The following is a 13,625-nucleotide window of genomic DNA, read 5'->3' on the forward strand; positions in this document are numbered from 1 at the left end:
ATCCTTCCGAGGTCAGTCAAATGAGTACCCAGTTTGCTGGGGGTAAAGGGAAGATGACTGGGAAAGGCACTGGTAAACCACCCCATAAACAAAGTCTGCCTAGTAAACGTCGGGATGTGACGTCACCCCATGGGTCAGTAATGACCTGGTGCTTGCACAGGGGACCTTTACCTTTTTAATGATAAATCCAGAGGGGTGGCTGTGTAAATCGGTTGCAGTAAATTTCAAGAGAATTCCAGTGGCACTTAAGACACAATTTATTCCAGCATTAATGTCACAGCTCGCCATCATCCAAATGCAGGGGTCCTCAATATGACACCCATAGGCAGCATGGGGCCTGCCAGAACCTTTCCTGGTGCCCACCAAATGTTTTTAGAACGTGGGCAGAGGCAGGTGGGGCTTTTGCCAGAAAGGCTTCTGATTGACTAAGCAGATTTTTAAAGACTTACTTTGGCGGCAGCTGCCACCATAGCACAAGGATCTTCACTGGGTGACTGAAGGTAAGCAAGAAAATATTTTAAAACAATACATTCACTTTATAAGGCAGCCTATTTTTTTTAAGATTCATGAGTGGATTTATTTAATGAATTTCTACTTTATTGCATTGTTTGCCTTCCCTGAGTCAACATTCATCCTCACTTTCCTCCTCATCCTCTGATGTGCTTGGATCCTCCTCCCCTTCATCCAAAGAGTCTTCATTGGGCTGGTCATTCCAAATCATAGTGAAACGCATGTTCTGCCTAGCAGGGGAAGTATTGTAGCGAACCCCGCTGGCAAAGAGACATTGTCCCAAGTTCCAGCAAACGACATAATACACAGAAACCAGCCAGAGGAGCAGTCCGGTGATGAAAGCAGCAAGGATTATACGGGTGGCTGGCCCAATGCACTCCTGTATGTTCAATGCGTACCAACGCACTCGGAACAACTGCATGAAGAAAGTTCTCAAATCCCAGGTTGATTCCTTTGGAAGTACCTTTCTATGATTCTGGATGGGGCTATGGCGCTTCCTCCGACTGGGTGCCTCATTCTGAATGAGCAGAGCTGACTTTACCGTCTCTATTGTGTGGTTTTCTTCCACATTCCATTTGGGTTCCAAGCTCCTGTTCTTGTTGAGGCTCTTCTTTAATTCCCTGGAGACATCCGGGCGGCCAATTTGCCGAAGAGCTCGGGCTAGCCGATCCCAATCAACAGTACCTCTTTCCATCTCCAGCCAATGGTTTAAGATTTTTTTACACTGCGCCACGCTGGAGATTTCTTGCCATTGGCTCGAAGGGAATGGATCCTTCTCCTCAAGTGGTTCCTTGGCATCCTTTTGAGGGATGGCGATCCGAATGTAGAGCTCATGACATTCCTCTGGGCTCAGGAGCTCAGAGATACAGTCTAATGTGGTGGCCTCTGGACCAGTAACTGCCATATTTATGTATGAAGTGTGGGTGGCCAGTAAGAGAAGAACAACGCTCATTAGCACCAACATGGTGGAAAAGTTGGGGTTGTAGCCCTGGGTCAAGATCAGTTCTAATCTCCTGCATTTAGCACTCTGGCTGCTGGCCTAGTCATGCTGCTTGCCTCTCTGGAGTGCTGCACGCTCCTGTAAGTCGCCCTTCTGGGCTCCTGTGAGGTCAATGAGACCTCATCACATGAGCTCACAACTCCTGCTTAAAGGTTACTGGAGCTTTTGCTATGTGACCATTTAAAGTGGTGTTGGCTGAGCCATTACTTTTGTGTCTTCCTTGGGCCATGGATAAGCAAATACTTCCCAACTTAACGTCTTTTTTACATTTTGTTCACGTTTTGTCAACGGCTTCGGTTCTCTGCTGTGTAGAATCATTTTGTGGAATCAATTTTTTAAAAATTAAATAATTTTACAAACAGAAAACCACCACCCAAACAAACCACAATAACAAAAAAAAACCTTTTAAAAACACAAACATAAAATAAGAATAAGAATAATAAAAAAACGCCATACAGTTGAATCAGATTATTGGCAGAAGGCTTAGAAGGCAACCTGTTAAACAGAGCTTCTGACTGAAATGTTGGAGTTACTATTACAGTTTTGCATGGCTGCACTCCCTGATATTTTGTGGTCGGCTCTGCATCTTGTGGCAATGATTCTGTGGTTAACTCTGCTTGCCTGCAACAGCCATTCAGCCGTTGCACCCTCCACCCTGTGTCAGAATTCCAAAGGTGCCTTCAGGCTCTAAAAGGCTGGGGACCCCTGATCTAATATATCGCTTCCTCTTTCTGTTGTCTAGTTTCCTAGTTGAGTAACTGGTGGTCTAGAATTAGAATGTGTGTGTGTCAAGTGCCGTCAAGTCGCAGCTGACTTATGGCGACCCCTTATGGGGTTTTCAAGGCAAGAGACTAACAGAGGTGGTTTGCCAGTGCCTTCCTCTGTATAGCAACTTCCTTGGTGGTCTCCCATCCAAATACTAACCGGGGCTGACCCTGCTTAGCTTCTGAGATCTGACGAGATCAGGCTAGCCTGGGCCATCCAGGTCACGGCAGAATTAGAATACCCAGGAGAAAAAGTCTGGATATTATATCTGTTCTCCTTATCTCCACCAAGGCTCTCAATTAAGATGCAAACAGCCATCAGTGCACTGTGGAGATTTGGTCACACATCTTGGGTGTTTGATGTCACTAATGGCTCACAGGGTTCTCACTGACCAAGGGGTGCAAAGGCCTAATCTGGATACTGTGATGGGTGGTTTCAAGCTCAGCCCTCCAGGAGTCTCAGCCAATTACTTTCAAATGGTGGATTAGAATTTTGAAATGGAAAAAAAAGGAAGAGTTAACTGCTGGCCAACTGACAGAGTTTAAGCTTGTTGGATTTTAGTGGGAGAAGGGTTAGCAGGCCCATTACGGACTTCAAGTATTTGGAAGATAGGTAGAATTTAACTGTCAAGAACAGTTAAAAAGTTACGCCTTTCTATTCCATGATATAAATCTGAATCAGTCAAACAAGAAACCTGCTCTGTAGCTGTTACATTTTCTCAGGCCCTAGCTCAAGTAGCTTTGTTACTAATACTGAGAGGGCTAGAGAAAAGGAAAATAAAGAAATAATCAAGCCACCAATACCATTGAAATAAACCTGTTTCTTAAGCTGTTTTCATCAAGCCTACTGTGTGGTTCCTTCAAGCCTATAATCCCCTTATAATAGGCCAAGGGAATCCAAGCATTGCCCTCACTGAGGACCAGGACACTATGCAGTTCCAAAAGTCTCAATTATAAAAATTAAAATATTTTTTAAAAAGTTTGTAGGGTATGAAATTTAAGACCCTGGGTTCTAGAACTGAAGATGAAGAGTCATCAAAGCCCTAATGGAAAGAGGAGAGTTTAATTGACAATTAAACCACACTAGAAATCTACTGGATTCGCTGGAGAACATGAGAATCCATTAAACATGTGGTTGACTGTACTGAGCTCTTGTATGATGAACAAAGGACCTCAGAATGTGTAAGTGTATTAGCCTTTTGTCGGTAACCCCATTTAAGAAAAACAGACACTGAACCAGGTTCAGTCATTTTTTGCTTTCTTTGTTTTCCAGGTACGAAGACTCTGATGCTATCTTTCTTCATTTAAAAACTGCTTTGTTAAATAAGCATATGCCCATGATCAATTAAGAGTGCACTCATACTTTATTGAAGAGACTGAAAGGCACAACAAGACCATATAGACTATTTTGTTTCATGTTTTCTTCTAAACGACACTAGGTCCATATTTGCAAGGGGAACCCATTTGTAGAAGACCTTGAAGTTCTCCCTCAAAGCTTGTGCTTGGTTTTGGGACGTCCCAGGAGTTGGTGGCAGCAGCTATTAGACTCTAGTTCCTTGGCAAGAAAATCCAGCCATCAAACCCTTTTGCTCAAGGATGACACAGCTAACATTTTTGGGGAAGAAACTCACCAGTATAGCTAAATGTTCCAGAACAAAAGCTAACTTGCACAGAAAGACAGTGTCCTCCTAGCAAATTATCTTTCATCTTTCTTTTGGATCATTGTGTAGAATAAAGAAAACAGTCAATGTCAACAATATCCACACTTACCTGTCCTAGGTCTAAAGTGACATTAACTTCATCATACTTCAAACCTTGCGAGAGAGAAGGACTCTGCCACCAGCGCTCTGTCCCATCTACAGCATTGGTTATTGGGTGGGCTTTGTTGGGATCAGCAGCATTGCAATAGTCACAAAACTGGCCCTGCAAGAGAAGTCAAAAAGACATAAGAATAAACATAACGGGCCTGAAACTGGTTTGTACTTAACCAGCATTAAGGTAAAAGGTAAAGGTCCCCTGTGCAAACACCAGTCATTACTGACCCATGGGGTGACATCACATCCCGACGTTTACTAGGCACTTTGTTTGCGGGGTGGTTTGCCAGTGCCTTCCCTAGTCATCTTCCCTTTATCCCCAGCAAGCTGGGTACTCATTTTACCGACCTCAGAAGGATGGAAGGCTGAGTCAACCTTGAGCCGGCTACCTGAAACCGACTTCCGTCGGGATCGAACTCAGGTTGTGAGCAGAGCTTGGACTGCATAGATCAGTGTAAATAATTCTGAAAGATCCAGTAGAATTTTACTGCCATTTCTTCTGCGATGTTTGGAAGAGACAGTGAGAACAGCTCCATCAGAGGTTGTACCTACTTCTACCCTCCTGCCCAGAATTTATTAGATAGATGCCCTTCTGAAAAACATTATCTGAAACATACCCACTACTTCTCTCTTCAGTATGGAGACAGAAAGGAATAGCAATAGTTTATTTCTCTCACTAAAGTGTCAGGGCTGAAGTCGTTTGCTCCTGATGCTACTTCTGGAGTTACTCAGTGCTGTTTGAAACAGGCAGGGGCAAACAGAACCCAAGTGAGAAAATGCAGACAAGGGCTGAATCAGGACTCTGTGGCTTCAACTGAGTTCTACAGAGAAAAAGATAAAAGGGTTGCCTTTTAGGACAGAACAAACCTGTTGACCATCAGGGCAGGAGAGAAGGTTTATCTCCCATTCCAACGGTGTTTTTGAGTGCGTGCCTTCACCCACACCCTTTCCACACAGAAGGCTCATATTTGTTCCTCTGGAGAGGAAAATAAGCACTACACTTGCTGGCTCAGTCTCTACTGATATGGATCCCTTGCAGAGAGCAAGAGATCAAAGATTACTGCCTCCCTCTGTGATTGCAGCAAAGGGCCAGGGGGTTGCACTGCTTCTTCCTGCAAACTAGAGGCATGGAGGGAAGGAAGGAGTGCTGTGTTCCAACGTGTACCGAAGGATGCAGTTACTGGGGGGGGGGGGGAAGAGTAGCACTGCGAGTCTGAAAAATAAGCCCTGATCCTACCCTTTCCTTTCCAGGCAGCAGTGGTCTTTCTATTTGGGGAGGAGAGGAGAGGTAGTGACATTTGGTAAACAGAGAAAGACACTGGGAACTATTAGCAGTGAGTAGGGTTAGGAGAACTGGGCCAGGACACAAGTGTCATTCCTCTGAATCCAGTACACACTTGTGACATGGCTCCACACACACACACACACACACACATCCACAAATGACACCATTCTATACATGTACTCTCATGAATCATGAAAGAAAAATATTTTATTTCTGAAATAACATGGCAATGAGCTTTCAGCATGTGCTTTACCACCTTCCAGTAAAGAGCATTCATCCCTACCATACACACAAGGGCCCTGAATGGGACTCTCTAACCCTGGTGCTCTAACCCTGTCAAACTTGATAAGATTTTAGCTTGCTACCAGTTATTAGGCTTTTTGGAGAGTTGTTACTACTTAACTAGGTCACTTGGTGTGCTGAAGACAAGGTTTAGTAATGTTTCCAACATGTACGTCAAAACATTCTCCAGGAACAGAAAGTATTTTAGTTATTTAAAGTACATTCCACAAGAGCTGCCAATAAAGGTGGCGGAGGGGAGCTGAGGGAAAACAGGTCATTGGATAAAGCCTTCCCCTTCACTTCACATTGGCAATCGCTGCGTCTCTCTGATATGGTACACATGCCTCAATTCCAACAGACTAGGCCCCATGTTTAAAATCTGGTTGGTATTCATCATTAAAGCAGGTGTGCATGTCCTAACGATTACATCATCTGTTTCTCCTAGAGTTGTCATGAACATACAGGATTTTGAGATATACGGAAATATGGCCTGGGGTCTTGTTGTTTAGAAATTTTTCTTCCCAAACTTAGAGAAGTAGGAAACTTTAATTTAAAAGCTAGAATAGTATAGTGGTAGAGTAGTGGACGAAAATCTGGGAGAGCTGGGTTAAATTTCTCACTCTGCCATGGAAACTTACACAGCTACCTTGAGCTAGACACTCTCAGTCTAACCTACTCCACAGTGTTTTTGTCATGAGACAAAAAGAGGCAAGGGGAGAATTATGTTATAAAATGGAGAAAAGTGGGGTATAAACAGACTGGCTAGAAGCACAGCCAGCATTGTGTAGTGGTTACGGTGTTGGACTAGGATCTGGGAAACTCAAAACTGACTAGCCCACTGTCATCCAGCTGGCTTCATGTACAGGAGTGGGGAAACCAATCCAGTTCACCAGATTAGAGTCCACTGCTCTTAACCTCTATACCATGCTGGCTCTCAGCAGGTTTAGAACGTGTAAACTGGACTACTGCCAACATCTACACTTCTTCTTTAGCTTCCAGACTATTTCTAAGCCCAAATCAAGGTGTTGTTTTGAAATTTAAATTCCTACATGATTCGGAGACTGGATATCATAAAGATTGCCTTGTTCCATATGAAGCTACCTGTGTTCCCTGGTTATTAGAGGAGGGCCTGCTCTATGTTTGTTGTTGTGGGTATGGGTGACCAGCCTTCTCGGTTGTGTGCCCAGGTTTTGGAATTCCAGGTCCCAGGAGGCTCCTCTATCACACTTCCTGCTCACCTTCAGGCACCAGATCCAGACACAGCTATTTCATCATACCTTCTGCCTCCTTGGGAGGGGCTGTGGCTCAGTGATAGAGCATCTGCTTTGGCATGCAGAAGGTCCCAGGTTCAATCCCCAGCATCTCCAGTTAAAGGGACTAGGCAAGTAGGTGATGTGAAAGACCTCTACCTGAGACCCTGGAGAACCGCTGCCAGTCTGAGTAGTCAATACTGACTTTGATAGACCAAGGGTCTGATTCAGTATAAGGCAGCTTCATGTGTTCATGTGTTCCTTCTCTCCACTATAATTATATGCATATTTGCTATGTTTTACTTTTTTAAATTAATTATAGTTGTTTTAATTTGGCTGTTACTGATAGTTGTTACTAATTTGGCCATTCAATATTGATTACCATCTTGGGGAATCTCTCCAATTGTTGCAGTTTGTTTTTCTAAATTTTGTAATCCAGTTGTTGCACTGTTCATGGTACATTTTATATTGTTTTTCTTTATCGCATTCTTTTTCTAATTCTGTAATCTGCCTTGAGTCCTAGCAAGAAAGGCAAACTATAAGTAAGCAAATAGATGAACATGGATAGGCAAATTATACACATTCCTGTCAGGGTATAACTCTTGAAACTTCTTCATAACTGGGGGGGTGGGGAGATCATCCCAAATATTACCTCCACCTCTCTAAAACTTTGAAAGAGTTTATCAGGTAGGAGCTAGAAATTTTTGCGAAATCAATAAAAGAAAACAAAAAAGAGCTTGAATGTATAAGGGGAAATGGATTGCATTTCACAAGTGGAAGGTAGTGCAGACTTTTTGAGAGTACTAGATGTTAATAAGTATGCATAGTACGTTTGGTGATTAACGATATGTGCGCTGAACTCCAGGAGGCAGCAAGAAGATTACAGGAAGATTCCCAAGAAGATTTGGGGATTTTCCACCAAGCTCAGTACTGCAGCCAAGACTTCTACAATTACCAATGAGGATGTTACTCTGACAAGGGAAAGAGATGTAAATCACGAAGAGAAAATATTTGTGCAGGAATGAGAAGTACTCCATGCCCATCTCATAGAGAAGTTACAATCCTGAAAGTATGGTTAAAGATTTGAGCACATAAATATGCTGCTGTTGGTTAGTACAGAGTGGAAGCAGTCATGAACCTATTACCCCGAATTCTGTTCTTAAAGTAGCGACAGAACATTTTAACATCCAGCAAAAACAAATTACTAATCGTATTAGCCTTCCCTGGCAGTCTTCCATCCAAGGACTAACTATGGCCGACCCTGCTGAGCTTCCAAGCTCTGACGAGATCAGGCTCTTCAGGTTGCTTGGCATAAACCACTTTTAATCGACAGCCTGTGTAGGTGTAGGAATTTAGAAGTTTGGCATACCTCACTGAGAATTCTCTTTGGGGTACCTGAGGACTATTACCCTGTCAGACCACTTATATGCATTTAAAATCTGCATTATGCGTTCTTACCGATGGCAAATGCATTTCAAGAAATGAAGACAAGAATCATACATGACTCTGAAGCACCACAGGGCTGTGGCATAGCAAGGACAACATCGCAGCTTAGCCTGGAATTTCCAGCTGCAGGTGCTGTAATGTATCTTGCCCTTATGATTACCTGAAATTTCCAAAGGTTTCGTTTTTCTCTGCCTTGTTATACCAAGGACATTAATATATGTGCGCATATCACTTCACACACACACACATCTGTTTAAACTCTCTCCTATTTCTCTGAATTCATGTTCGGCGGGGGGGGGGTGAGTTGAACCACAAAATGCTATTCCATAACTAAGGCTGCAATCCAGGGAGGGGGGGATCTCCTTAGGAGGTGGTATAACCCCGTGCTGGCGTAGGTGCCACTTTATCATGGGATAAAGTGGCAAACACGCCGGCGTCCCCTGCTGCCGAGGCAGCCAGTCTGGGACCTAAATCCCTGAACAGAACGGCCGCACCAGCATGGGGGGACATTCCAGAGGGCAGAGCTCCCTTTGGGCAACTTCCTAACCCCATTTGCCCCAGGAACGCCCCGTTGAGTGGCGGTGGCGCAGCCCTACTGTTTTCAATGGGGCCATTTCTTTTTTCTAATTTTAAATCCCTTTTTTTCTCCACGGCAGCTGGGAAGCCTCAGAGGAGGAAGCGCGGCTCCAGCACTCCCAACCCCTGAGGATCTACCCGTCCTTTACAAATGGGCTGCCCCGTTCCTTTGCACTAGAAAAGTGTGATAGTATATACATTGTACTGTTCCAGAATTGATTTTCCAGAATTGATTTCCCCAGCCTTTTGAAAGAATTTGGAACTCCTCTTGAAGAAGAATGCCTGGTAAACTGCAGAAGTATTCATGCTATGTGTCTCAATGAGGCTTTGTTAGAAACCGGAGAGGGACAAGGCTGCTGCATTCACATTTAGACAAATACTGTACACAGCACAGCATGTTTCCTTGTGCCAAGGCAGATCTATCAGTAATCCTTCTGGGAACTTGGATCAGACACAAAACACAACTGACCTCTCTACTGGAATCTAAGACAAATATTAAATAAGAGGAGTCCTCCTGTTCTCTACAATCCTAGTGCATACAGAAGAATTATATTCATTCACCCTTAAGCCACATGATGTTAATTTCATAAGCAGAAATAAAAACAATAGCCTTGAAACTGTATCCTTGGCTTAGTTCATGTGTTTTGTTTCTTAGATTGTTGTAATAATTTTTACACCCCCTCTCACCCTGCAATCCTAAACAGAGTTACACTCTTCTATGCCCATTGACTTCAGTGGACATAGTACGGTGTAACTCTGTTTGGGACTCCTCTACTAATGTCAAAACATGATAGTCTGCAGCCCGATATTTTCCCCTTGACATGTTCTTCAATAACCTTAGTAAACTTTGCTTCCTATACCACCACTAATCTCCTGCACAGCACATAAATACTATTTGGAAAATCATCTCCAACAAGGATTGCCATCTCCCCTGGAAAACAAAAACAACCTAAACTCTTTTACATCCATTAGTTCATTTCAACACGTGGGTGTGTAAAGTGTCATCAAGTTGCAGCTGACTTACGGCAAACCAGTAGGGTTTTCAAGACAAGAGACTAACAGAGGTGGTTTGCCTCAAGCTAAAACTGTCCATTAATTAGCACTGAGAACCAGTTAAATGGATGGAAATCAAACATATACAAAGCAAACTGGCTAATTTAAAACTTGCCTGGCAACCAACCTGCATCACTCCTCATCAGATTAGCCAATGTAGAACTAATGATCCATAATATATGATACTGTTTTGTTAAAATCTGTTTATTTGGTACATTTTTATCCCACTTACTTCAAAGAGCTTAAGGCAGCATACATGGTTTCCCCTTCCTCCATTTTATCCTCAGGACAATCTGGTGAGGTAGGTTAGGCGGAGAAAGATTATTTAGCCCAAGGTCACCAAATAAGCAGGGATCTGAGTCCGGGTCTCCTTGGTCCTAGTCCAACACTGATCATTACATCACCCTGGCTCTCTTCATCTTATTCTACTGTTGTTTCCAGATAGACAAGATCCTACAAGTTACTGCCAAAACACCTAAGGGAAGTGTATTTTCTTAAAGCCAACCCTGAAATATTGTCTCTGAATTTTCATTTTACTGTTGTGATAACCATATAATACACATAAGTACAAAAACCAGAGCTTGGCAGTTTTGCCATTTTTGTGCTCCGGAGACACTAACAGTGCCATCCTAAGCAGAGTTACACCCTTCTAAGCCCACTGACTTTAAAAGACGTAGAAGGATATAACTCTAATTTAGGACTCTAAACAGATTATTTGATTCTCATGCTCTTCACATCCATTTGGGCAACAGGCAATAAGTGACTTAAGTTTAGTTTAGAAGGGTCAGGGATTCTGGACTTGGAAAACCAAGCCATGTATTTAAATAGTATTTTAAAAAGACACCTTGCCATGAGAAGCAGCGGATCGTAAATTTAGTTGAATCAAACACAGTAGGAAGGTAGGTTCATGGACCCTGTAGAACATTACATACCTACATATAGCTCGAGAACAGCAAGAGTAAACGGCATTACACCCTGACACATAGAAGAAAAAGATTCCAGAATGCAGGAATCTGTTTTGTTCCTGGTTATCTGATTTTTTCCTCTTCCAACAACACAGTGATTGCTTTAAAAAATTCAATCATAAAAGTGATTATTCTATCATCTAGCTGGTTTCAATTACATTTCCTACAACAAGCATAATAACCAACACTATAACAGTATGGGAAGAAGAGTGCAGGTTAGAAACCAAGGAGGCCCCAAGGTTCAACCTCACACTGCACCACCTGGGTCAGAGGAGGTGCAGCTTCGGATTGCCTGGGGAAAACAGGTGCTGCTCCCTTATTCAAAACTCATCTCAAAAACTCTGGTGGAATACACGTTTCCTCATTTCTAAAATGACAATATTGCAGTCCTAATATTTCACTAATTCCTTTAGTGATTCTGTCACCATGGATTCAGAACAACTAACTACTACATCCTGGTTCTGTGCGCACAATCAATAACAAGCAGTAGATGTTCATTAATCCAAAATAACGACCACCCTTTGATTTCATTGAAATGAGGGGAACTGTCATGTCACTCATAAAGAGGCGCTGAACACTTTCTTTTAGCCACCTGGACTGTGAGCAGGAGGTTAAAGCAAGGACGAATAACCGGTATTAAATGATCTTCAGTACATACAGCAGGTTCTTATTTCCTCCCCCCCCCCTTTTTTTTTTAATCGGCAAGCCTTCTGGCCAAAGGCCATTTATGCCCGGGAGGTTTTGCCGCTCTCTAGATGCCCATTTTCCCCATCCAAATGCTCAAAACTCAACAATAAGCCCTCATGCAGAGTTCTGAGAATTCAGATGGGGAAAACGTGCATCTAGAGAGCGGCAAACCCAAGGCAAAACCTCCCGGGCATAAATGGCCTTTAACAGGTTCGCGACGCGCACATATTCAACTGGCGCCGGGTCCGGCAGCGGAGACAGGATGGAGAGCTGCACCTGTTGAAACGCTGTCTTGCAGGCGTTCCGCCATAGGGTGGCGAGCCTACGCCTCTGTGCCAGCATGCCCGCTCTCGGTAGACACGGAAGCCTCGCCGGGATGGGATCCTCCCTTCTACCATTCCTTACGCGGCCCTTATTACGCGCTGGAGCAAGGGGGGTCCCGCGCCAAGCGCCACTTCGGAGGCAAACCTGGCTGAGCCGCTCCGGCGCAGTTGGGCCATTTACGCACGGGAGGCGATGCCTTGGCGTTACCTCTCGCTATATGCACATTTCCCCCAACCCAAAAGGGCACTGACGCACGGGAGGTTTTGCCTTGGACTTGCTGCTCTCTAGACGCACATTTCCCCCAGCCAAATCCTCCAAACTCAACCCAAAGCCCCCATGCAGAGTTTTGAGACTTCGGATGGGGACAGCGTGCGTCTAGAGAGCGGCAAAGCCTCGCGTGCATCCCTGGCCTGGCGACTCTGCCCGGGGGGCTCGGTCCGTCCCGCTGCCTCCGCAGCCAACCAGCCTAGCTCCGCCGCCCCCCGCGGCTTACCTGGATGGCTTGGCCGGCGGGGGCGGCGGCGGGGCCCCCGACGAGCTTGCAGTAGAGCTCCAGGCGCGGCGTCCGGCTCTCGTCCTGGCCGCAGGTGGCCGTGGCCCAAAGGCGGGCCGCCCCCGCCAGGTTGAAGTCCGGCGGCTGGAGGCTGAGCCCCGGCTCCTGCGGGGAGCCCAGCGGGGCCGCCTGAGCGCCGCCGGGGGGCCAGCAGCAGCAGCAGCAGCAGCAGAGCGCCAGGACCGTGCAGGCCCCCGGGGGCGTCAAGGCGGCGAGGGGGGCTGCCCGGCGGCTCGGGGCCATGGCTCCCTCCGGCGCGCGCGGAGTCCCCCCGGCCGGGCAGCTTGGCCCGGATTAGGAGCGGAGAGAGGCGGTGGCGCAGGCGAGGACGCCCCGGAGAGTTCCCCCTGTGCGCGCGGGGCGGCGCTGCTGCTCCCGCTGGGATCCCAAGTCAGCGCGCGGACCCGGGGAAGCGGGAGGCCCTGCTCTGGCCTCTCCCGCCCGGCCAATGGAGACCCGGCAGCCAGGCGTCCGCCCACGGGTGGGCCTCGTGGCCGACACGGCGGGGTAGGAGGGCTGAGAACAAGGCTGTCCCCCCTTCCAGATCCGAACCGGCGACGGGACTGGTTTCTGTGCAAACATCGGTGGCATGCACGTTGCTTTCACGCGTGCCAAATAATGCCCTCTCAATGCCCGGTCAATGCACTGGGTTTGACTGGGCGAGCTGGCCACATCCACTTGCAACCGATGGCTCGAGTGCATTCCAAGTGGATTATGGAGCACATGTGAAAGGTGCTTGGAAATGAACGCGGTCTTCCAGCATTGCGTGTCGGTCGGGAGAAAATAGGATAGGAATGTTTCCCACAAAATAAACCAACGGATGTAAATAGAAATTCACGGGAGGTGTTAAGAAGGCCGTTGGGACTTCTCCCGCTATTTGTAAATGAACGTTTGTAACGAAGAACAGAATAAGGTTGCCCTTGCTCACAAATGCCCACATCACATTTACGTTACAGACCACTTTCAGGCTTCTGAAAATGGCAATTAAACTTGTGAGCGCTGAATGTCCAGGATGTCAGTGTCACTATGAACAGTGAAGCAAAACACTTTTAAATTTTAAACGTAGGCATTATGTTCCAATACACTTGGCAAAACTAATTTACGAGCCGTGTGAAA

At 45.6% G+C, this 13,625-nt stretch overlaps 1 protein-coding gene across 1 annotated transcript in view; it reads right to left on the reverse strand.

Annotated features, from left to right (window-relative positions):
- Positions 1-12,752, reverse strand: part of LAMA3 (laminin subunit alpha 3) — a 165,783-nt gene extending 153,031 nt beyond the window's left edge. The window contains exons 1-2 of the mRNA XM_056854930.1: positions 12,450-12,752; positions 4,045-4,197 (exon numbers count right to left, since the gene is read on the reverse strand). Of these exons, the coding sequence (XP_056710908.1) occupies positions 4,045-4,197; positions 12,450-12,752 (456 nt within the window). The remainder of the gene's footprint in view (positions 1-4,044; positions 4,198-12,449) is intronic.
- Between the last annotated feature and the right edge of the window lie 873 nt (positions 12,753-13,625).

The sequence above is a fragment of the Euleptes europaea genome, chromosome 8, assembly GCF_029931775.1.
Source record: "Euleptes europaea isolate rEulEur1 chromosome 8, rEulEur1.hap1, whole genome shotgun sequence".
NCBI lineage: Eukaryota > Metazoa > Chordata > Lepidosauria > Squamata > Sphaerodactylidae > Euleptes > Euleptes europaea.